The sequence below is a fragment of the Mytilus galloprovincialis genome, chromosome 5, assembly GCF_965363235.1.
Source record: "Mytilus galloprovincialis chromosome 5, xbMytGall1.hap1.1, whole genome shotgun sequence".
Lineage (NCBI taxonomy): Eukaryota > Metazoa > Mollusca > Bivalvia > Mytilida > Mytilidae > Mytilus > Mytilus galloprovincialis.
Window position 1 is genome coordinate 35,312,745 of NC_134842.1, and position 27,400 is coordinate 35,340,144.

General features: G+C 32.5%; 1 protein-coding gene across 2 annotated transcripts in view; it reads left to right on the forward strand.

Moving 5' to 3' along the window:
- The window catches only part of LOC143075708 (cyanophycinase-like), a 32,014-nt gene that overhangs the window by 1,288 nt on the left and 3,326 nt on the right, over positions 1-27,400 (forward strand). The window contains exons 1-3 of one of the 2 annotated variants that reach the window (XM_076251260.1): positions 21,260-21,474; positions 23,200-23,435; positions 26,812-26,945. In XM_076251260.1, the coding sequence (XP_076107375.1) occupies positions 21,307-21,474; positions 23,200-23,435; positions 26,812-26,945 (538 nt within the window). In that variant the 5' untranslated portion in view covers positions 21,260-21,306. Of the gene's footprint in view, positions 1-21,259; positions 21,475-23,199; positions 23,436-26,811; positions 26,946-27,400 lie in introns of those variants that run through there. The other variant, XM_076251261.1, reaches the window with a different exon arrangement.

Here is a 27,400-nt window from a genome sequence, read left to right on the forward strand (position 1 = left end):
CCTAGCCAAGATCAGATGTGCATTTTGTGTTTCACATGAAGTCAAAAATGAGTATCGCCTCAGGGAAAAACTCTTTTGATATTTTGGTTCAAAAATGGTTTAAATTATGAAAAATTGCTATCGTTAGGCTAACACTGGAAGCATTTATATAATTACATGCAGTTTTTGGAAGAAATATTTAATATTTTTATTAAATAAATGGTGTTTAAAAACTGTATAATTTTCTTTAATGGTTGGCTTCAAGACATGGTCACCAGTGTCAGATTTTTGGTCAATGACAAAGACAACAAAATATGTTTAGAATTATTGAATATCAAACATTTTAATTGAAAAAAAAATGACAAGAACATGTTTAACTCACAGTTATTTCAAACAACAGTAGCTTTCTTTGATCATTAATCTTATCTGATAAAACTGTATCTAAAATTATCTATAAATAACAAAACTTCCAAAAAAACCCTTTCTTTTGATGTATAGAACATTAAAATAACTTGATGCATATTCTTACAATAAGCAATCAAACTTAGCAATACAATTTATATGTTTTGTCTACGGACAAGACATTGTATTCATATTTAATGAAATGCATTATTAAAACCTAATTTTGATACAGCTGAAAGTGTTCTCTTAAAAAAAAACCATACATTTTATCAGGTTTATCTATCAAATGATGCTTAACTTCGAGGAAAATGGAAACAAATACATTTTGATAATGTCTACGGACAAGACATTTTATTGATATTCAATTAAATGCTTTCAAAGATGATTGTTAAAGTTAAGATTAAAAGTTACTATTTAAATTTTAAGCTGTGTTTTTAAAATTTTGGAAAATATAAAAATGTACCCATAATTCTTTACATATCTCAATAATTTATTGATTAAGCCAAACTGAAGACACATTCTTTTAACTGAAATCCATATATCTGACTGCTTAAAACAATCAAACTATTATTAAAACTCAATTTTGACATAGTTGAATGTGTTCTCTTAAAAAAATAACATACATTTAACTATCAAATTAGATGAAATCAAGGAAATTGGATACAAATATATTGTGGTAATGTCTACGGACAAGACAATTTCAGTTAAAAAAAAAATCTGTTAGAATTAATTGTGACTATATTCATGTTGAAAATACTGAGTTTTAATTTGAATAGATAACTTTCATCACCTATAAATAAGATTTAAGTTCCATAGCAGACAAATAATTGAATTTAATACTTGTTATGTACAAGTGTCTTGTCCGTAGACACTTCCTCATCTGCTGTTAATACTGAAATGCAAAAGATAAAGTAAGAGAGAGAGAAATACTTTTTCTTCATTTGATTTAGTTAATCTGTTAAGGTATGCATCAACTGGAATAAACAATATTGAAGTAAAATAAGGTATGCTTTTTATGACTGATAATCTGACACTTTTTAAAATCCACTCCTGTAAAGAAATTTTACAAAAATTGAGAACACTTAAATTACCATTTATTTATTAAAAATAAGATATTTCTAAGTTTAAACAACACATAGGACTAATTAAGACCCATAAAGCCAAGCAATATTGATAAAAAGACATGTCTACGGACAAGACATGTGTCTACGGACAAGACATTCTGACATATTTTTGAATTTTTTCCTCTATTAATAGATGGTAGAAAAAAATGTTAGTAGTGTTTTCATATCTACAAAAGAACAGGAACTTAGCAATGCAACATTAATGTAATTATGCTTCCAGTTTACTAGGGAATGCATGTCTACGGACAAGACATTTTTTCACTTTATTTGTATATCCAACTTTGATGGCATAATATCTCCAGCTAGGGTACTGCAATTTTGATAAATGAGGTAGTTTTTGATGATGTATATACTAGAAGAGAAAACAAAACACATAATAGCATAAATTTGATTTATTTTTCTCTTTTATGACTACACTGAGCAAGCTAAAAACAAAAGTACAAAATTTCATAACAAGCGCATAGTATTCAACTTTTTATCATAACTTTGTAACCACTGAAGATTTTTTGTTGCAACAACCAGTAAAAGAAAGAAGAATAAATTGTCTATAACAGAGAACCAATAATGTAGTTCAAATTAAGTTCACTAATTAACTATCAATTGATAAAAACAGGTAAATTTTAAATGAAACAACATAACGTGTAATTTTGCCCATTTTCAGCGTGTATTTTAGTGTTTTTCTTCAAAACGGTAACACCTATACATGATATTTGATATTCATTGTGAAACCCTTCATTTTCTTCTTCAGTTCAAAGATGTATTACTTATGTAAAATTTATTTTCTTGTCTTTACAAGCCTATAACATAGACCCAATATGAAATGCACATCTGATCTTGGCTAGGCCGAGAGAATCAAATTTTGCCAAAAAAAATATATGTCGTCGATTTCGTTTCTGCAAAAAATACTGCTGAAAATTGAGCATTTTTGCAATTTTGAAGAAACAAACGTTTTTTATTTAAAAAAAATAAATATGATTTTTTAATTAACATATACTTATATCATGGGGCTCAAATTGAAGCAAAATAGTTCAAGATGGTTAGAAAAATCGAACTTTACCATTTAAAGAATTAGGTCTTACTCATATAAAGCCAAAAACGTTATGGTTACCCTAAAAAACGGCAAAAAATGAACACTTGAAATGCACATTTTAGATTTTTTTTAATATTTCTAACGGTGTCGATTTGACCAACGTAAGATATGTTATTCTTTGAAAAAAAATGGAACGTCATAACGTTTTGAAAAATATTTGTCACCATACTCGTTTTTGAGAAAAATCGAGTAATATAATATAATATTGTTTACCCAATCCCTTCCGTAAGCCTCACAAGTTGCGCCAAAAATTAAGACGTTTTGGGACGTAACGTTATATTTTCCCGCAAATTTTTCAGGCAGTGCCACGGTGTGGCAGACACATGTATTTTCTACTTGTATGTCAGTGTATATATTACAATGTTTTCCTATTTCAATATTTTTTTATTATTGTGTCATCTTTTGTTTTACATTGTTTACCGGTTAAAGGTCGTATTCATTTAAAAGAGCTACTGTATATATTAGCACTTCAACGCAAAGCTGGATGCATGATACATGTTTGTTAACGCCGTATTTTATTTTCTCAAGAAACTAGTGTACGTTGTCAACGGTTAACCGGTTAACCGGTCTAACGACATTTTTTTTTCAATTTTAATAGATTTGATATAAATTTGTATCGAAATCATTAAATAGTTATGTTTTATTTAAAAATTGTCGTCGCGATAATTAATTTCACAGATCAATTGTCTAGTCTATTGATTGCTATTGTTAATCCGAAAAACAAAAAATTAATTAGAACTTGTTCCTCAGCTTAGTGCAAGATCTTAATGAAACATAATTATTATACATGTTATTTTAACAGTAACTTTAAATCAGTAATTATACGATTAAATTTTAAGATTTACTTCATTATTTTATTTGTGATCTAATAGCGTGTAGACCTACTTCTAAATGTGCAACCTCCGTCGTGTAAGGCTTTGATATACTTTAAACGAAATGTTAACTAAAAAATTGTGAAATGCAAACCAATGTGAATGTACTAAATGTATACGTGATAGTACGAGTAACATGCTTAATCATTTCCAATTGAAACACTCCACATTAATTTCGGAGACAAGATAAAAATAAAAAATAATCGGTTTCAGACATATTCGCTTCTACGAGATCAAGAAGTTTTTTTTTTTTATTTTTCAATCTGAAGTTGACACAAACGCCATAGTTGATACAATGTATCTGAATATTAAAAGTCAAACTTCGCAAGGAATCCTCACAGACAAGCCTTATAATGCTTAAGGACAAACTTCAATTCAAAAAGCGTAAATTTATGACTTGGATTGAAGGTTGTCACATTGACACTCATACCACATCTTATAGCTATGTGTAGGGTACTAAAGATATAAGGCTTTCAAACACCAACTTAAACTACCGGTTAACCGGTTAGGCAATAGTGTACGATTTGACAACACTACAAGAAACCATTTTTTTCATCTTTCTCAAGTAAAACCAAACTTTGAGTTTTCTATCCTGAATGACAAAATCTCGGAAAAGTTTGGTAAAGAACTAATTACAATTTGTGTTGCATTCTACTGCAATAATAAATCATTACGCATTTGCTCTCGTTGTTTTCTACTGTATTGAAGATAACTTTAATAAAACGGAAACTTAAGTGAGAATGGTCTAGTAATGATCAAGATAATTGCAGTTCTTTTATAATAGACCAAGAGGACAAAGATATCTTACGTTTTGAGTTCTTACTAGTTCTGTTAATATTCTGTATGAGTTTTTTGCCGATTCCCGCCGTGCCCTTTCCTTTCAGGAAATAAACCGCCCTTTCCAGACGGCCATTATGACGTCGTTGAAACACCGTGAAATTACGGGAAACAATAGACGACGGTTACGTTTGTTATTACCTCCCCTGAAACTGTTGGATATGCCCTTTTAGCCCGATAGATGCTATTTATAGTACATAAAAATACGTCACATCATTTATTTTCATACCTTGAACAGGTATTCCTACAAAAACAAGGCCATGACTATTGATTTTTTAATATTGATTTTATTTTATTATTAACATCCTTTATACAAGGTGCCATACCATGTAACTTCTCAAGGAGCCAAGTAATATCGAACTAATTCAAATCGTGATTTTCTCATTCTGAATATGTATATCTGTTACACAGTATTTGTCCTGGTCTTTTAAGGCTTTATCGTCTATAAGATTAGACAAGAAAATACATGTACATGTATATATTTTAACCGGAGAACATCTTACATCAGTTGGTCATAGATCACCCTGTGTTACTACTTCATTTTGTATTGCCTTTTCTGTAATTTTAACAAATCGATCGGCCCTTCGTTGTGATACAGATGCAACAGCTTCTTGATGTTTTACCTACAATCACGATTTGTAGTGTAATTGATTTGTTCTGTTATGTTGTTTTATTTTTCTGATGAGTTATGTACCCGTGTATAGACGGTGGTAAACATTTCAGTACTAGTATCTTTACAGTTTGTGATTTGGCGACAAAATTGTTGTTAACTGCATTTGTTACATATAATACCATGTTCAAAAAAGGTTTCGACGAAATGTGTTTTGTTGTTATGAAAATTGTATACAATGGCCTTATTTTAAGTTATGTGTATATTACACCCGCAACATGTAGGCTTAATTTCTATAGAATTAATTCTCGTGTTATTGGTTATGTACAGGCACCTACATCAGTTTGACGGCAGTTGTCCCTTGGATATATGTAATAACGTAAACACATGAATAGAAAGTAATTCAAGAGTATGGACAGTCATAGGATTGCACACAATAAGCGATACATTGTTTTTTCTTTGATACACGTAAAATTATTTACTAGTACACTAACTGAATAGTCAAAATGAACCAAAATGACTCTATGAATCAAGCAAACAACCGAAAACATATGATAGAAACTTTAAAATTTAATATAACAACACAAAAAAATGCAAAAGTTCTGAGCGAGGTTCGAACCCTTTCTTCAAAACCGTCATTTATTAGTAGTTCTGTGCTCTACTGGTGGAGCTACGGCGATTCTTATCATTATTACTCTTATTTAGAAGCTATATTGGTACAATTTATCGATGTTACAATTTTTTCTTTAAAAAGTTGTTTTTTATGTTATAAGGACACACTAAACCAATTTCATTTTTGAAGTAAAAAGTAGTATGAATAACAACAGTCATAAAAAGCATAACTTTTCTTTGGTTTGAAATGTCCTTCTTGGGGGATTCCCTGTTTTTTCCACAGAAAAACAACCGAAAATCCGGATATTGGACTTTCATCCTTTTTTTAGGGTTAAATTAACTATTGATCACACATATCATACTATATGTAAATCGAGATATTGATCAAAAAGCATTTTTATTTTTGGTTTTTATAGGAAATTTTACTCTGTTGGCACTTTTTGAAATTGGCCCTTCTGTGAAAAAAATCCTCGGCATATTGGCCCTACCTCTTTGGTTTCAGTGTTTGCATAACACGCACAAGTCAGTTATACCATGTGATGCGTTTTCAAATTCATCACTCAACAACTCCCTGTTTACCGAACACTTGTATCATGTACACATGATAGCCAAGTTGAAAATTTTCGTCACATTTTTCTCAAGAACTACAATACAAGGATTTCTGAAATTTGGTTTCAGGGTTTGATAAAGTAATCTATACTGTGTGATGCGTTTTCAGATTCATCATACATATGATAGTCAAGTTGAAAATCATTTTCCTCAGGAACTACAATACAAGTATTTCTAAAATTTGGTTTCAGTGTTTATATAAGTCAGCTAAACCTTGTGATGCGTTTTCAGATTCACCACTTAACAACTACCTGTTTACCGTATACTTTTGGCGCTCATGGGTATTATTAGGTGAGCAGTAGCTCACAGATTTACTTGATTTTTCCAGTGTTATCGCCCATCGGTGTTGTTTATTATTTTAGAACTATCAATCAAGGACTGCAACGTAAATGGGTTTTCGTGTGTAAACGTATTTTTCATTCATAATCTGTCTCGTGACATTATACCCCGCTAGCTCAGCCGTTTACGTTACTGGTAGAGAGGGTTCGGCCTGTGCTTTCGCTCCAGGACTTCTGACAGCATACTGACAATACAACGAAACAATAATTTCAATAAGTGACAGGTATATAAAACCTAAAGAATGACCAGTGATGACGATTTGCCAAGCAATGTATTTGCTCATATAACAAATGACCAAAATGCATAAAACAGTTTCATATTTAATAGACAAAGACAATATAAATACATAAATATCGCGGTATCTCCGTGTGAAAATATCAATTCAGAATTTCAATACATTTTCGAACTTCCCCTTTTTTTGAACAAACGATGCGGTGAAAAATACCCATTACAAGTTTACCAATTCAAAGAAGCGTTTGGCCTTAGTGCTATCTAATTGAATAAAATAATATGATACTAGAATTTTGAGGTGTCCGTTTTCTTAAAATATTGAGAGCTGTACACTAGTCGTCTTTAACTAAAATATTATCCAATCAATCAAGTTGTGACGTCAACCTTCCGAGACAAAAAAAAAATATACCCACTGGTTCCCACCGACTTTGTTAGACTAGATCATGAATCTCATTATTCTATGACTAGGGAACAAAAATCGATCCAGTAAAAAAAACATCGCATTTCTCTATACCTGTTTAATTTTCAATCCAACCAGAGCAATGTCTGAAAACGTTTTTCAATATCATTGACCAGTTCAAGATCCAAAACCAAAACATGCGATAATACAAAATTCTATTTCAGAGTAAGGCACGAACAATTCCGTAGATTGACGACCGTTACTCCAAAATACCCCTCGGATTAGCCATCTGTTTAAATATCGCTATCAAAAGGAAACCCATCTCTTTATAAACCCGAAATCATAAAATATCAAGCTAGTGTACAATTCCCTCTATTTATTCTGGGACGGAAACGTAAATTTAACATTTTAGAACTGTTTGACTACGAGACCGAAAAGAATATATCAAATGTAAAGAAATAAATATTTAAGTCAAACATCGAAATACAAAATAAATTGAAATTTAAAGTACAACTTACCAGTACGAAAGTTTTCCCCCAATCTAAAGAAATACTGCCCTGACGAGGTTTAAATATCCAAGTCTGGACATTGAGTTCAAGCACGAGATAAACGATCCCCGCGAAAAAGTGACCGGACAACTATAGTTATATATAGTATCTAAAAATAGAAAAAGGGGAATTTACGATGACCCACAAACGTTACAGGACTCGTATTTATAAATGACAAAGTCAAATTGTACCTTAGAGGGATTTTACTTATTTGTTTTCATTTTTAATTTAATTAATTTTTGACTCTTCACATTGAATAATCCGCGAAGCGGATTATGTAAAATGTGAAGAGTCATAAATTAATTTTATGGGTCAATAAATTCAAAATAAATTATTGCCATTCATTATAAATAAATTTCTATCAAAAATAAGGCTCAAAAGAACTTTTTATATTATTTATATTAACAAAAACAACGTACACACATGTTTGCGTATGAATACACAACGTCAGAGTGGTCGCCATAAAAATTGACAACATTGAAAATAAAACTAATACTTTTAACCAATCAGAAAACAGTAAATACACCAAATTGATTTATTGTTCTGTGCAGTGTTTAGTGAACTACTGTTTGACAATGTCTATTTGTTGTTTTGCGTATTTTGCCATAGTGTTGTCAGTTTCTGTTACGACTAATTGCATTTGGGCGTTTCTTTGAGAAAAAAAAATTTATACTATTACGTGTGTGTTATGAATTTCTATATATAGATTTATTTTCAGTTCATTTACTTTTTTATAAAACTTTTTCACGCTGAATGCTGGAAGGGGTTATCTCTTTCTGGCAAAACGTTGTTTGGAATAAACGATAAATATTGATTTATTGTTTGTAGAAATGAGCTCAACCTATTGTGATGGATGTTTTCGCGTTGATAAGAGCACAAATGCTGTCAGATTTTGTATGGACTGTGAGGAATCACTCTGCCGTGAATGTATTGCTGCGCATAAAACTATAAAAGTGTTGACAACACATCAGATGGTTGATTTGACGGATTTCTCCGCAGGGAAAGTGAAAGAGTTGGCAGCTAAGAGACATTGTAAGACACATCACGAATACACCCTTGATTACTTCTGCACGTACCATGATATATTGTGTTGCCACGCATGCATTCCAGTCGATCATCGTGCTTGTGATAAGATTCTTTCTCTAAATGAAGCATCAAAGGATGTTAAATCGTCAGCACTATTGTCAGATTTATCGGATTGTTTAAAGCAAGTTAGTACAGGAGCCAGTGAGACAATTAACAAAAGAGAAGAAAACATAGAAAGGGTTAACGAACAAGCGAAACAAATAACTGGATCTATTTCAACATTTAAGCAGACCATCTTTGATAAATTAAACAAAATGGAAAAATGTGCTATAAAAGGTCTTTCTGATCTTCAAAACGAATCAATATCAAAGTTAGCCAACGAGAAAGATAAGGCGAGAGACATAAAGTCGGCAGTTGAGGAATATAGCGACCAATTGAAATTTATGATACAGAATAGTTCGGATAATCAGACATTTGTTTTCCTTCAAGAGATGAGGGTAAAGATTTTAAATCAGGATCAAACTTTAGATGATACAATATCCAAACTAGGCGAATTGAGTTTACAATTTACAGAAACAAATGTCATCGGAGAAAATGAACTTGGTTCAATCAAAGTTCAATCTGACCCATGTGATATTCAGCATAAGCACTCAAAACAATTTGGAGCGCAAATAATGCTGCCGATTCGAAAGACTCCAAACAATATTATTTATAATTCGAAATTAAAAATAGATTCTGAAATGATTGAATTGAGAATTACCGGGATTGTATCAGGTTACAAAGAGTTATATGTTTGCTGTAGCAGAAGCAATAAAGTATGTACATATAGTGAGGACGGAAAATGTACGGGCAAAGTAATTATGAAGGATAAACCATGGGATATTGCAGTTCATTCAAAATCTGGTAAGATAGTCGCAACACTTCGCAATGGGTCGTTACAAGTAATAGAAAACATGAAAACGACAACAAAAGCTGATGCACACTTAAAGGCAAGTTATGGTGTAGCGTGGAATAATAATAATTTAGTTGTTGGAGGAAACGCTGAGATATCTTTCCTGACCTCAAAGATGGAACACATTAAAACTTTAAAAACTGGTGATGGCGTAATATACTATATACATTTAAAAGATGAAAAAATATATTTTACAGATTATACTTCTAATAAAGTGTACTGTATTGACAAAGAAGGAAATAGTTTATTCACGTTTAGTTCACCGACATTATCCAAGCCTGATGGAATTGCAACGGACGGGAACGGAAATGTATACGTTGTGGGGCGCAAGTCAAACAATGTGCATCGCTTGTCACCTCAAGGAACTGAATGCGAAATAGTTTTATCAGCCGAAGATGGTATTGAAGATCCTATAGCTATATGTTTTAGTCCGGATTACAAGAGTCTGTATTTATCCAACGAATCTGGAAAGTCAATTTGGATCTTTGACTGTGACTATTAAGCAGCCAGAGCAATGACCTTTTCTTTGAAGTTATGTTCTATAATAAGAACATTTGGACAATAGTGTGCGTTACATTTGATTATGACTTTTATTTCTACAAATTTTACAAAGTTAGACAATGTCTTAATGCTTTTGAATAAACTCATCATAATACCAAACATAAAATTTTGAGCGCCAGACTCACACTTCAAAAGACTCATTTAGTGGTGCTTGAACCAAGACATTTGTAAAGGTCAGACTAATCCTCGTATAACATAGAACGATATCATTTAAACAATACTAAATACCAAAGACTGCACTTATAAGAGAAAATACACACTAAAATTATAAATTACTTTACAAGTAAAAAGTGAAATCGGAAATAATAAAATTGAGAATGGAAATGGGGAATGTACAAAAGAGACAACAACCCGACCATAGAAAAAAAAACAACAGCAGATGGTCACCAACAGGTCTTCAATGTAGCGAGAAATTCCCGCACCCGGAGACGTCCTTCAGCTGGCCCCTAAACAAATATTTACTAGTTCAGTGTTAATGAACGCCATACTAATGTATATTCGTCAGATACTAAAACTTTTCTTCATGGGAAATATAGTCGTGAATAAGACATTACTGTACACATAAGGTTTAAACGCCCATATCCCCATTGGTTTTTGTCGAGCCTTCGAATTTAGTAAAAAAAAGCGAGACATAGCGATCCTACATTCCGTCGTCGTCGTCGGCGGCGGCGGCGTCCACAAATATTCACTTTGTGGTTTAAGTTTTTGAAATTTCAATAACTTTCTTAAACCATACTGGATTTCTACCAAATTTGGACAGAAGCTTGTTTATGATCATAAAATTGTATCCAGAAGTAAATTTTGTAAATATATAATTTTACTTATAAATGGACTTCGTTTTTCTGCCTTGAAACATACCATTCTCTATGTGGTTAAAGTTTTTAAAATATTAATAACTTTCTTAAACTATCCTGGGTGTGTACCAAACTTAGACAAAATCTTATTCATGTTCATAAGATAGTATCTAGAGGGAAATTTTGTAAAAATAAAATTCAATTTATTCCATATTTTACTTTAAAATGGACTTAGTTTTTCTGCCGGGTAACATAATATTCACCCTATGGTTAAAGTTTTTAAAATTTTAATAACTTTCTTAAACTATCCTGGGTTTGTACCAAACTTGGACAGACGCTTGTTTATGATTATAAGATAGTATCCATAAGTACGAAAGCCTATTATGGTCACAATTTTTTTTATTTATCTCGTAATTACGAGAAAACTATCACGCCATAATTATTTCGTAATTACGCGATAATTATCGTGAAATTACGAGATAATATTTGTTTTATCTCGTAATTACGAGATAATTATCGCGTAATTGCGAGATAATATTTTTATCCCTTAATTACGAGATACACATTTTTTTATCTCGTAATTAAGGGATAATTAGCGCGTAATTACGAGATAAAACACATATTATCTCGTAATTACGCGATAGTTTTCTCGTAATTACGAGATAATTGTTTTGTGACCCACAAATATTCTTTCGTACATTCACTCTGTGGTTAAAGATTTTAAGATTTTAATTACTTTCCTAAACAATTTTTGATGTGTACCAAATTTGGACAGAAGCTTGTTTATGATCAAAAGCTAGTACCAAGATGGAAATTTTGTTAAACTTTTGTATCTGTGTATTTTACTTATAAATGGACTTTCTTCAAGTTAACATTACATACAGTCAGTTAAAGTTTTTAAAACATTTATTAGATTCATAAACTATCGTGGATTTTTACCAAAATTGGACAGAAGTTTTATACAATCAAAAGATAGTATCAACATGAATAATTTAGATTTTTTTCCTCATTTGTGTTGATCATGTGATTAACAGAAAAAGTAGGCGAGACACTTGGTTCCGCGGAACCCTCACGAATTTTTATTCTAATTTCTGCAGTTTTAAGTATTGAATTTCATAGCTTTGTTACATGTATCTTAAGTTGAAATAAAATGACAATCTTGGCGTACTAAATTATAATCCTGGAACCTTTGATAACTATTGTCCTGTTAAAACTAAACCTGATCTTGCATGACTTGCGCTTAAAAGAGGTAAAGTGATCAGAGCAACAGGGAAAGTAAAAATAAAAGAAATAAACAACCTATAATACATAGACAAGTTCGCCAATAATGTTCCTCCTCATAAGAAAGTAGGGGATTTCATAACCGACTATGTGGTATGTATTTTATTTCTTGTTGAAGGTCGTACGGTAACTTTGTTAAATTCTATGTCATTTTGTCTTTTGTGGAGAGATGTTTAATTGACAATCATACCACATCTTTTTTTGAAGTACACTTGATAAAATTTTTGTTCCAAATTTCAGCAAAATCAATATAAAGAAATAAGGGTATTTGTTCTGAGGACGATTCCACATAACAAATCAGCTTCATGTGCATTTTTTTAACCTACAATTTATTGTAAATAAAGGCAACAGCCAACAGTAGTATACCGCTGTTCTAACGTCATAAATCGATTAAGAGATCACAAATCCGGGTTACAAACTAAAACTGAGGTATGCACATCAACTATAAGCGGAAAACAAAGAAACAACAGAAACACTGATGTGCAAAAACGATAATGCAACACACACAGAAACAACAGAAACACTGATGTGCAAAAACGAAAACACAACACACACATAAACGAACTATAAGATAACAGCAGCCAATTCCCTAAATTTAAATGTAAATATTTTGGTTTTAAAACATTCTCGGCTTTCAAATATTTGGCTTTGGGCGTTCTTGGTGAAGAATAATCCAAAAACCACTTCGCACGCATGAAATAAAAAATGTGTTATTTTCATTATTTCATTATTTTACAATTAATCGTATATTTAATGGAGGCTGAAATCGTTTGAAAATTAACATTGCATATACATGATATAACTCAATGTGAAATGTGAAGCATACAGAAAGACGCCAGTAGGTTAACATGACTCCAGTACTAGTGTCGAACGTATGTATAGATTTTAGATGCATAACTAAATCACAGCCTTAATGGTTGCTTGTGACAAAAACACGATAGAGATTACTACTAGAAATATTCTAAAATGTCTCAGGTTATTTTAAGTCATACTATAGTATTAGAGATACGTTTTGTGACATTATCAAATGTGAATCCCAGATTTTTAAAAAGGGGGCAACTAATATAGACAACGTTAGACTTGATAAAAAGTGTATGCATTTACCATATTTAACACCATAAATACGGCACGTGCTCCCTAAACTTGCCTTCAATTAAAATATTTTCATAACTTGAATCCGTTAAAAAAGGGCTTTTTATAAATATCAAGTTGTCTGGTAACACATCCAAATGTGAATTAGGTTAGCTTTTATAATCAATTATTATACAATATTATACTGAAATCTTATCTGAATTCTTGAGAACTTTAGTCGGTATTAAAATGGAATGGTTTTGTCCTTATTTACTAGTCCTTCTTTTAACTGTGAATGGGTTTTTGATTGATGACAAATTCCAACTGAATAAACGTCTTGGAAGAACTCTGGTTTTGGGTGGCGGAATGATTGATGTCAATAACACGGAAATTTACGGAACAATTTTTCGTTTAGCAGTGAGTACTTCTTTTAAATTGATATGAAGAAATATACTTTATTGTAGTTTTAACATGGGTATACATTATATTCGTGATTATTTTTGGCCGAGCAATAGTGAGGGCTAAAATAACACGAATATAATGCCTACCCATGTTTAAACTACAATAAAGTATAGCTTGCATCAATTATTTCGATTCTGATTAGGACAAGGTATTTTCTATGTCTGATGTGTAACATAAGAGCGTTTGTGTAGGCTCTTCCATGAATCTTCCTCTTTTGCTTGTAAACAAGCAAACGACTGGCAGAGAGAAGTTTTCAACAGCCAGCATGAACGGTTGTCGTACAGACAGAATTCTACTTCGTCAAAATTATCTCCCCATTACGCCAATTCATTTTCACAATCGTAGAAATGGAAGCCATTGTAGGGTTGACGCGCTCTTGAAAACCGATAAATTAATCCACATAGCACCATTACGATCCTTACATGTCAGCTGTATTTTAAAAGACAAATGTATCTACTAGCTAAAGAGCATCAGTTAATGATCTTGTCTGCATTGATTCAACTTAAAACTATTGTCTGATCGGTTGTCAGGTGGAATTTTCGAAAATGCTTAAACATTTAAAAAAAATTCTAATTAAATATTTCGTGGAAGGGCAGACTAAAAATTTTCAGTGGTTGAAGATAATAAACGTTAGTTATCACACAAAAAAAAAATCTACGATATGCATTTTCATCATCCAACTTTAAAGACTATCGTCAAGTACTTTTAGTAAACAAAAAGCTATTCGAACACACTTACTCTGTTTTTGTGATTCATTAGATAGTATTTCGCTTGGCCCATATATTTCATTTTTTCGTGCTGTGATTTTTTTATGTTATAAAGTCAGCCTGTAGCTTTCATATATAAAAATGATAGAATCTGAAGCGAGATGATATATCAAATACTCCTGCTTTGTACGTTTTAAAGACAAAATACACACCTCAAACACAACCTAACATAAAAAGGTGCACCAGATTTTCTCTTTTCGATACAATTGCTACCCATTTTTTGGAATTTTTTCGTGAGTCACATAATAGAAATGCAGACACGAAAATTACTGAACTAATAGATTGATATGTTCTCCGTCCGTGGTAATTTAAAAAAAAATTGGACGTTATGCATTTTCTACATCCAACTTGATAGATACCCATGTCGTCGACTTGATATCTAATTATTCTATATTACTATGTAATAGATAAATTGAAAACTTATGCAAATGGTGTTTCTAAAATAAAACACTTCGTAATTGAGAATAAAATTGTCTTTTTATTTGTTTCTAGTATTAACTTTTAAAATTTTTGTTACTATAGTAATATAAACATTACAGTAAGCATTTATCGCCTTCTCTAACAAAGAGCTTCGATTTTTTTGTTCTTATTCAACTCGGTTTCCCCCTGCGTATCTAGGTCAAATATGTCAATTTCGAATTGCAACACATTACAGTCAAAATGAATGAATAAGTAACAACATGTGCATCATTTAAGGGTTTGGAAGTGTTTTAAGTTAATAAAATATATTAAATGCATGCCAATTTGATAAAATTCATTAATCCTCAGTAGTCGATATTCGAATGTGCAAACAAATTTTCTTGCATTTAGTCAGAGCATGTTTTGTTTCACAAAAAGAAAGAAGAACGTCGTATTAGAATAATATCTTCTCTGTATTCTTTAAAGTATTTGTTATTTTGCCATCGGAAATGGATCTCAATTTATCAATATTTGTATTAATACTAGCATCTGTATATCAGTCCATGTTTCTGCCTGGGTTCGTTTTACTCGTCTCTAGTTTTCTATGTTGTGTTTTGAACAATGTTGTTTGTCTCTTGGTCGTTTTTCGTTTATATTTGCCCTAGAAGTCAGTTTGTTGTTCGACTAATGAAATTGAATTCCCCTATGATATCTTTCTTCTCTTTCTTGTATTATTTGTTAATGGGTTTGTATATATTCCTACTGACTGAACGTTATTAAAGAAACCTAAGTTAAAGTAGGGGGTATTCATGATGACAATTAATAATGATATAGTAAACTTTAGCGTTCATCGATTTAAAGCGACATGGTCAATTCCGACCTGCGACCTTTGATGTTTGGGTAAAAATGGGTTGTAGGTTTGTGTCTGGGTATCCTTTCCCGAAGTTTCATTTAAAAGAGACATCTATCCTTAAAAAAAATGGTTCAAAACTAATTTATTTAAATTTTCAATGTTATTAAAGGTGATTTTGGGGCCCTAGTGGATTGTAAAACGCGGCCTTGTGACCATAGAAGGTGGCGTTCCTTACTGAAATCACTTCAATTTCAGCTAAATTACACAGTATATTATTCAGCAGTTATCATTTAGACATTACCATTATCTGATTTGACAACAAACTTATTTCTAAATACAATAACATTAGTTTAGTCAATTGCTCTATTTTGACTCTTGTAGTCCTCGATGTTCAGAGAATGTTTAAATATTGTGTGCCCCCAAAGTCTTATCTATCTTGAGTTTACGAAGCACTTACTTTTTATTAAAATGAGCAGAGAACTATATCAACCAGAGATAAAATGGAGCGGTGTTTGGCACCGTAACTACATGCTACAGACACATACAGAATGTGGTGGGGTTAAACATGTTTGTGACGGCTAATCCCTCTCCTACCTGGGACAATGGTTTCACGGCACAACATAAGAATAAACTTAAGGTGGTACCTAACACTACAGGGAGATTACTCTGTAAAATCAGCTAAATGTTTTAATTACGTTGTGTTGTTAAGGGAATCCTAAGCTCCTCAATGATCAAAAATTAGTGTTTGTCAAACTACTATATTACCAGTGTAATTTTTCTGATAAATAAAGGCAACAGTAGTATACCGTTGTTCAAACTCATAAATCCATGGACAAAAAACAAAATCGGGGTAACAAACTAAAACTGAGGGAAACGCATTAAATATAAGAGGAGAACAACGACACAACACTACAATGTAACACACACAGAAACGGACCAAACATCAGACAAAATCCCACGAGAATAACAAATATAACATCAAAACCAAATACATGAATTTGGGATAGACAAGTACCGTGACACGTCTTATCGCAATGTGAATTTATACTCAAAAATAAGAGAAAACAAACGATGCAACGTTAAAATGTAACACACATAGAAACGAACTATAATATAACAATGGCCATATTCCTGACTTGGTACAGGACATTTTTAAAGGAAAAAATGGTGGATTGAACCTGGTTTTGTGGCATGCAAAACCTCCCTCTTTTATAGCCATGTGAAAAATAACATTAAAATGACAACTCAACACCACAGGACTACAATATAAATAAATTGGAGAACACAATTGACAAAGAAACACACGAACAACAGCCAACAAAAGGCAACAAGTTCAAAATTTTAATACGCCAGAAGTGCATTTTGTCTACACAAGATCTACTAGTGACGCCCATATACAAAAGTTTGAAAATCCGAAACAAGCACAAAGTCGAACTGCATCGAGGACCAAAAGATCAAAAAAGTTGTGCCGAAAACGGCCAGGGTTTTCTGTTAGTTACCAGAACATCCCTATTATTTAGAATAATTTATACTTTTGCAAACAGTAAATTTGTAAAATTACTATACAAAAGATGTACATGATAAAAAGTATTAACTTATTACAGGAAACAACTGAAATACATTACATAACCAGACATTTGCAACACATCCGAATAAGTTTAAACCTCAACGCGAAGTGACGTCGTATTTGAAATTGTAAAAAATGACAAAAAAATGACGTCATTTGAATTTGTAAAACAGATCATCAAAAAATGAAAAATGACGTCACATTTGAATGAATAAGATAATTTTGGATTGATTTGAGATTATATTTGAACTAAATAATGATATTGCATTTAATAACAATGCACATTTCAATACTTAATAATAGCAAACTAAGGTAGCAATTAACTATATTATAAAGCTATGTCCGGTTTGTTTTGAATTTAACTTCAAACGTAAAATATCGTACTGATTACGTTGAACAAAATCAAATCTAATAAATGAATGCGGTGATTAATTTTCTTTACCATAACACATAAATATAATAGAAAAGACGTCAACACATTTGATAAAATCCGATGAGAATTACAAATATAACATTAAACATTTAAACTAAATATAAAACGGTTGGTTTAGTTTTTTTGAAATTTTCATATTTTTGTCAAAGGGTCAATTGAAAGTAAATACTTTGTGAAATTTTATGAAAATCAAACGAGCCAAATTAATTTTAGTGAAGGTGTTGTGTACCACCTTAAAATCATGTAGTGGCAACTGGTTTAACTCAAAGGTCTTTACGAGACGCACAAGTGTGACACAAACCACTAACATAAAAATAAAAGACACAAAACATCCAAATAAAAGTACTCTTAGTTACTAGTTCAAAGCCAATTACAGCTATAAGCATCAAGTGAGATATAATGAGCAGAAAAGTAGAGAAAAAAAACCTAAACAATTAAAGAATTGAAAAATGAAGGACGCCCGTCGGGCCCATCTTACATGTATATCAGGTTACGTTTAGACAATATTTGCGTGGTTTCGTTGTAATTATTTTCTCAAGACACAGATATTCTACAGGGTTATTTTTCCAGGGAGGTATAAACCATGCAAAACTAGTTTTGGCTGCTGATTTTAATGCCACTTGTACATTTTATCACAATGTCTTTTTGGATATGTTCCATGCTCACTCAGTTTACTGTATCCCAATCAACGTCAATACTACATATGGTAGCTCTGATCCACATGTTATAGAAAGGATTAAACAACCGACAGGTATATTCTTCGCAGGAGATGAAGCCGAAAGTGTGATAGAATCGGAAGTTTAGAAAATACAAGAGTGTTTTGGATTTGAAATTGGGAGGGGGTCTTTAATTTCTTTTTTGTGTATACCCATGCTAAAGTTGTCAAGTCGACAATTAATGAATATAGCATCCAGTTACAATTCATGATAGACAATGGTTTGGATAATCAGACATTTGTTTTCCTTCAAGAGTTAGGGGTTCTGCCTTCAAATCAGGATCAAACTTTAAATGATGCGATATCCAAACTAGGCGAATTAAATTAACAATTTACCGAAACATAGAAAATATACTGGGATCAAAAGTGTCGTCTGACCCATGTGATGTTCAGCACAATCACACGAAACAATTTGGAGCACAAATAAAGTTGCTAATTCGAAAGACTTCGAAACAAATAACTTATAATTCGAAGTTGTGAAAAAGAATATGAAAGAGATGAAATATTAGTTACCGATATTGAAGCAGATTACAAAGGATTACATGTTTGTTTATATAATAGCAAACAAGTATGTACATATAGCAGCACCAATGGGGAATATACGGACACAATTGTTTTAGCAAACAACCCTTGAGATTTTGCAGTCAAAATCTGGTAACAAAAATGCTACACTTTGTCATGGGTCATTACAAGATATAGAAATAATGAAAACGACAACAAAAGTTGATACACACTGTAACGCAAGTTATGGTGTAGCGTGGATTATTAATGAGTAAGTAGTCCGAAGAAAGGCAGAGATGTATTAACTTAATTCAAACATAAAATGTATACGTTGATGGGTGCGAGTCAAACAGTGTGCATCGCTTGTCACCTCAGGGAACTGAAAGTGAAATATTTTTATCAGCTGAAGATGGTATTGACGATCCCATCGATATATGATTTAGTCAGGATTACAAGAGTCTGTATTTATCCAACGAGTCTGGTAAGTCACTCAGTTTGGATCTTTGACTGTAACCACTAAACATCCATAGCACTCCTTAACGGCCATGGGCAAATCTTTGGACAATAGTGTGCGTTGCATTTGATGTTGACTCTTTCATATAAAAATTTAAATGAAACAACTAGCAATCAATCACATTTAATTAAGTAAAAACAAATAACAACGACAGACGATTCACCCTCTACAAATTGGAGAAAAGTTAAATTGGAAATTATTAGCTTTTGAATAAACTCATCATAGAACCAGTGTACGAGGGGCGCGCACTTTGTCTTTAGAATACCCTTTGAGTGACGTTCGAACCAAGAAGGTTGAAAAGGCCAGCCTTATCTCCGTATAAAGTTGGACGATATCATTGAAACATAATTTAAATATCAAAGACTGCACTTTAATATAAACAAACAATATAATTAATAAATTAATCTACGTGGTATTAGGATATAACGTACATATCTATACGTCAGTGAACCACACATCTTTTCTCGGGTAATATAGTCGTAAAATAGACATTAATGTATACATATTAAAGGAATAAACCCCTTATTCATAGCCCAATACTTTCGATGTTTTTAATTCAGCAGTTTCAAGCATTCATATCTATGCTTTCTTGAGTATAAATTTAAAAAAAATAGTCTTTACATGTCAAAACAATACCTTATCCTGACTTGTGCTAAAAAATCAACATAGCTTTAGCCGCATATATAAGAGTACAATGGTTTCTGGGATATAAGTACAAGAAAATGTACTTTGATCTAAACAACAGGCAATAAAAAATGATAAAAAAATCAGCCAACCAACCTTTCAAATATGAACTAGCTCGCCAATCATTGTCATTCCTATAAGGGAGTATGTAGACTTGAATTATTTTTATTTCAACATTTTTTTCAGCAAAATCAACGCAAGGAAATGTCGTCTAATTGTTCTGACGACACCTCCACATACAAAAAAAGTAAAATAACAAATCCAAGAGAAATTCAAATTAGAAAGTCAGTTAGCAAATGGCAACACACTCAAACACATCAAACGAATGAAAAACAACTGTCATATTCCTGACTTGTTACACGCATTTCACTATGTAGAAAGTAGGGGGTTAATTTAATGTTACATTTTACTATTTTCAATAAATCTTGTATATATTACATGTAGTGACTGATATTGTTCGGAAATTGACCTTAAATATAACTCTGAGGTGAAATTTGACGCATGAAGAAAGAAGCCAGAAGGTTTACGCTCATGATAGTGTAGGGTACAGGATGAATGGTGAGTAGTTTGAATATGAAGAAGACATGACTGCAATGAATGTCGAACCATGTATAGATCTTCAGTGATTTTATATATATCACATACTGAATCATGATCATGTGAATGGTCGCTTATTATTAAAACACAGTAGAGATTACTACTTGAAATATTCTTAAATGTCTGAGGTAATTGTAAGTCATATTTGAAATTTGTTTTTAAACATAATCAAATGAGAATACAAGATTATTTTTTTAATGGGGCACAAAACCTAGTCAACGTTTGGAGTTGGACTATGCAAAATTTTATGCTTTTCATATATGTAGCTCAATAAGGCCGGCCCGGGCCCCAAGCCCCATAAATCCGACTTCGATAAGAACATGTTCACAACATGAATCCGTTTAATTTTAGCCTCATATACATATCAAATTGTCTTGTAACACAAACATTGTGTATTAGGTTAGCTTTAATCAATTATTATACGATATTATATTGAAATCTTATCTGAATTCTTGAGAACTTTAGTCGGTATTAAAATGGAATGGTTTTGTCATTATTTACTAGTCCTTCTGTTTACTGTGAATGGGTTTTTGATTGATGACAAATTTCAACTAAAGAACCGCCTTGGAAGAACTCTGGTTTTAGGTGGAGGTATTTATGATGACAATAACACGGAAATTTACGGAACAATTGTTCATTTAGCAGTGAGTATACTACTTTTAAAATAATATGAAGTAATAATATATGGACATTTATTTGAATATTGTCTTATTTGTATTATTTAGAATTTGTTGGCCATCGATATTAAAATGGAATTAGTTCATCAATACTTGAATTAATACTTGCACCTAAAATCTTCCCCTGTTTCTGGTTAGGTTCGTGTTGCTAGTCGTGTTTCATATTCTGACATAGGACTCGGACTTCTCATGAACAGAATTTTAATGTGCGTATTGTTATTTGTTTACTTTCTTCATTGGCTAGATGTATAGGGGGAAGGTTGAAATCTCATAAACATGTTTAACCCCGCCGCATCCCAAGTCAGGAGCCTCTTGCCTTTGTTAGTCTTGTATTATTTTAACTTTTAGTTTCTTGTGTACAAGTGGAGTTTAGTAATGCGTTCATTATCACTGAACTAGTATATATATTTGTTTAGGGGCCAGCTGAAGGACGCCTCCGGGTGCGGGAATTTCTCGCTGCATTGAAGACCTGTTGGTGACCTTCTGCTGTTGTCTGTTCTGTGGTCGGGTTGTTGTCTCTTTGACACATTCCCCATTTCAATTCTCAATTTTATTTAGTTTTCTATGATGTGTTTTGAAAAAGTGTTGTATGTATTTTGGTCGCTTTTAGTTTTTTTTTAAATGACAGTTTCAGTTTGTTGTTCTATTAATTAGTTTGCATTTCCCTTTGGTATTTTAAACTTTCTCCTGTCTCTTGTATTGTTTGCTAATAATGGGTTTTGATAGATTCCTACTGACTAAATGTTATGCGATCAGTACTCTTTAAAAAAAAACAATAACTTACATTTTCTATCAATGCCAACCATTGTTGTTCTTGCTACTGATTTAGGACAGTTACATACAGAATGTGGCGGGGTTTAACATGTTTGTGATTGTTAATACTTCTCCTTCCTATGACAGTGGTGTCACGGGAAAACATAAGAATAAACTATAGCATTCAGTTGCAATTGGCTTAAATCAAAAGATTGGTCAGTGGCACACAAACCACTAACACAAAACACCTAAATAATAGTACTGTTAGTTACTAAAAGTTAGTTCAAAGCCAATTTCAAGTACTAGTAAAAAATATCTCGACTTACTTCTCTATGACTAAAGTATCAATCAGTACACATCAAACTGATTTAGTGTAAAGATGTCAAAAATAGTATGAGAAATGCATGACCTTGTGTAGAGACAAAGAAAATAGTATCGACAAGATGATTCGTCATGGGTTTGAATTATCTGAACACACATCATCATTTAGTAATGTTTTATTTTTTTCAATAAGCAAAATCAATATTAGTACCGATGAAAACAATGATTTAAAGATTTTAATACTGAGTGTGTTAAATTGATAACCTTTAAACCTTTAAGAAAAATCCAATTTAAAGGGTCAATTTATTTATATGGATAAAAAAGAATAAATTAATTTAAACGTATAACTATATTATTTAAAAAAAGCATCATATATTAGTCAAAACAAAAGAAGAATATGATAGGTGATAATAATGGTCCTTATCGTCAAGGACGTAGCATCCCATTATCCCATAACATCAAGTGAGATATTATGAACAGAATATATAAAGCCTAGAGAAAAATCACATAAGAAGAAGATGCGTCCCTCCACAGTCTCATACATATCCTGTTACGTTTAAACATTATTTGCGGTATTTTCCCTCACGATACATATAGTCAACAGTTCTTTTTTTATAGGGAGGTGTAAACCGTGCAAAACTAGGTATCGTTTTAGCTGCTTCTGGTGATTTCAATGCCACCTGTACATTTTATGTAAATGTCTTTCTGGATATGTACCATGCTCGCTCAGTTTACTGTATCCCGATCAATGTCAATACTACATCTGCTAACTCTGATCCTCATGTTATAGAAAGGATTAAACAACAGACAGGTATATTCTTCGCAGGAGGTGAACCTGAGAGTGTTATAGAATCGTAAGTTTAGAAAATAAATGAGGATTTGGATTGGAATGGGAGCGGGTCTTCGTTTAATTTTTATTTTGTTTTGTTCCCATTATTTATATTCCTTATATTTTAGTCTCCCTTTTTCTCTATTTCATATATTCGCTGGTCCATTTTTCAGTATTTTTCATCTTCCAATTATTCTCTATTCAGCAAACTTCCATCCCAACCCTTGTGTAAAGTAATACAAATTTTATCCTGTTTTGACTCAAAAAGCCCAAATGGCTATACTGCAAAAGAACTCCCTTTTTAGCTGGATATGTTTATCTTTGAGGTGGATGTAAAAATAGATAAAACAAGGTTTCAGTTGAATTAATAATTTTGATTACTGGTAATTCGTCATATATACCATTCTTAAAAGTAAGCTCTACAGACGCGCGTTTTGTCTGCAAAAACAATCGTCGGTGACACTCGAATAGTTAAAAAGATCAACGAAAAACGAATTTGAAGAGCAATATGGACCTACATAGCAGTAGAGAACGATAATCTTTTTATGCCCCGCCTACGATAGTAGAGGGGCATTATGTTTTCTGGTCTGTGGCTCCGTTCGTCCGTTCGTTCGTTCGTCTGTGCGACCGTTCGTCCCGCTTCAGGTTAAAGTTTTTGGTCAAGATAGTTTTTGATGAAGTGGAAGTCCAATCAACTTCAAACTTAGTACACATGTTCCCCATGATATGATCTTTCTAATTTTAATGCAAAATTAAAGTATTGACCTCAATTCCACGGTCCACTGAACATGAAAATGATAGTGCGAGTGGCGCATCCGTGTACTATGCTATGGACACATTCTTGTTGTGTTATATATGTAGGACTCTAAAGTGCGATGGGGATAAAGTACGATGGTCACGCTAAAGTGCGATGGTCTACGCTTAAGTACATGGTTCCATACGCTAAAGTGCGGTGACCTATATATATTTTTTAGATCTTTTGATTCCTTTATTAATCCCCTATCGATTTATGCTAGTGTTTTGAAAAGTTAATTACTTTGAAACTGAGGAACCAGCTCCCTTAAGAGCATACGATACAGTTACAGGGAAGGTAATGACGTTGCTAACGTAAAATGTTATTTTCGCGACGTCAAACAGTGACTTATCGGGAAAAGATGCAGGTTTCGACTGATTTTTATCATTCAAACTGATTTTACTTGAAAACGATTTAATGGACCCCTCTTTTTTAAAAAGACATTTTGTTTCATTTTCCAGGGAGATTATGTGGACCAAATTTTATAAAACTGTAAATAGTGCAATTTTTTTAATTTTGATAAATATACAGCAAACAATTACGTTTTTTTTCTCATTTCATGACAATTTGATAAATATGACTTATTTTTGAGTATATATGCGTGTCTAAAAACCAACTCTCGGTAGTTAACGTCTTTCGATGGTTAACTTTAAGTGCCGACCATATATATTAGGAATATTTGATTAACATTTTTTACACCATATGACCATGACTTACGAGTAATTGATTGAATTTAACCGTTCTTTGTCGGCTGAATCAGAATTTTATTTTTTTCGAGTGCTGGAAAAAGGATTTGTATCCTACAGTCGACCATTTTACTATATAAATACAAAACTGTATACGCATACTTATCCTGCTTCTATTTGATGCGAACGGATACATTCGATCCGCGAATCATTGTTTATGTGGCAGTTTACTGTGTGATACCCGTTAAAATGCCGTCGATTTCAATGAAAAGTAACGTTGGTAAAATAGAAATACATGTTTCCATGCGTTTACTATAAATTGTCTGCTAAAACATAAGTTCATACTGTATATTGTAGGAATACAGGAAAAGAAGAAAGCTCGGCGAACATTGCATTTCCCTCGCATTTAGATTTAAGCTTATTGAAATAAATGTTGCATATTCCGACAGTGATCAAATTAGGGATTTTTAATTTTCAATGACAAATGTAAGGGAGGTTGTAACAGTAGTGTGAATGGCAATCTACACCAATTGTCCAAATATTCAATACGCTCCGAATTGTTAAACAATCATTTTACATGAAAAATAATATTTTGCAAAACATGAATTACCTTAAGGATGTATTTAGGTGAGGTTAGGTAAAAATTAAGAAATTAAGAAATTAAAATTGATACTTTAAGCTGGTAGAGCATCAATGAAGGATAAAGATAAGCTAAAAATATTGATAGGTCATGGACCTCCTTTTCGTGATATTTGAGATTTAAAGTATTGCGGGAAAAGGCTGACTCGGACTTTTACCTTATATTTGCATTCAATTTGGTATTATTTGGGTCTCAAAACAAAAGAAAGAAAATCAAGAATCTTCTCAAATTTTGGTTAATGACCTTTCATGAGCTATTAAGTCTTATATGAAAAAATAAATGGGTGTTATGGGGCAAAATATTTTACATTGTATTGTATGAAAAAACACCAAGGAGTCCGAACATTTGATACAAATTCCAAAACCTCACCTAAGTACATCCTTTAAAGCAATTATTGCTTGGTCGGACTTGTAAATTTAGAAACAATCACTCCAGCCTAGCGGTTAATTGCAAAGCCTATCACATATGTTATACTTTAGCATGATTTGCAAAAAAGACTTTTTAAACCTCGATGTTTTAATACTTCGAATTTTACCATTTGGACCATCGCACTGTAGCGTGATACGCCATCGTACTTTAGCGAACAAACAACCATCGCACTTTAGCGTGAGACACCATCGTACTTTAGCGTAGACCATCGCACTTTAGCGTGACCATCGCACTTTAGAGTCCTACATATATTTTCTACATCATCAATCTCCTTATTACTCAATGTCAATGACACGTTAATTAACTTAGCTGTTTGTACGGTTGGAATGGGGTAACTCAATGGCAGCAGTTTTCCGCTACGGGGAACAAGTGGTGTTTTTGGTTTTATTCGAATGTATTTGTTTAGTATCGTTTTGTCGGTGAAAACCATTGTAACAATAAAATTGAATGGAGAATGGAAACATATCTAATTAAAGAGACAACAACCCGACTAAAGAGGAGAAAATTTACTCTGCCGAAATACGAAATGTGAGGAGATCTGCTGTAATTTGACATGCAGCAACCATTATCCAAAGTAAATGAACGACAATATTTATTTGTTTGAGCACAAGAAGGTGTGCCGCAATCAATACTAGTGTTTTGCTTTTCTTTTTTTGAAAAATAAAAAAATAAAAAAAATGTACAGAGAATAAAATTAAAAATGAAAATGGGGAATTAGTCAAAGACACAACAACCCGAACAAAGAGCAGAAAACAGTTCAGGCCACCATGGGTCTTCAACACAGCGAGACAATTCTGCACCTGGAGGTTGACTTTATCATGTAATAGATTGTAATACTTTAATTACTTTTCAGATTGTTTTATAAAAATCATGTTCCGTCACCAGCGCTTCTTGCCATAAAGGAGATGTTTGATGCTGGAATTATCGTATCAGGAAGCAGTGCTGGGGCAGAATGTATGCCATCCGCTGTTATGGTGTGGGGTGGTAGTAAGTAGTTGTATACAGTACTTAAATGTTTACACCGCGTTATAATATAAGTGAGTTTAACTAGGGTTTACAGATTAGTTTTAATGGACAGGAAGTGCAGAAATGAAGGGCAAAATTTCAAAATTTGATGAAGAATAGAGAATAAAATTGAGAAAGGAAATGGTGAATATGTCAAAGCGACAACCACCCGACCATAGAGCAAACAACAGTCGAAGGCAACCAATGGGTCTTCAATGTAGCGAGAATTCCCGCACCCGTAGGTGTCCTTCAGCTGGCCCCTAAAATATGCATAATAGTACAGTGATAATGGACGTCATACTAAACTCCGAATTATACACAAGAAACTAAAATTTAAAATCATACAAGACTAACAAAGGCCAGAGGCTCCTGACTTGGGACAGGCGCAAAATTGCGGCGGGGTTAAACATGTTTATGAGATCTCAACCCTCCCCTAT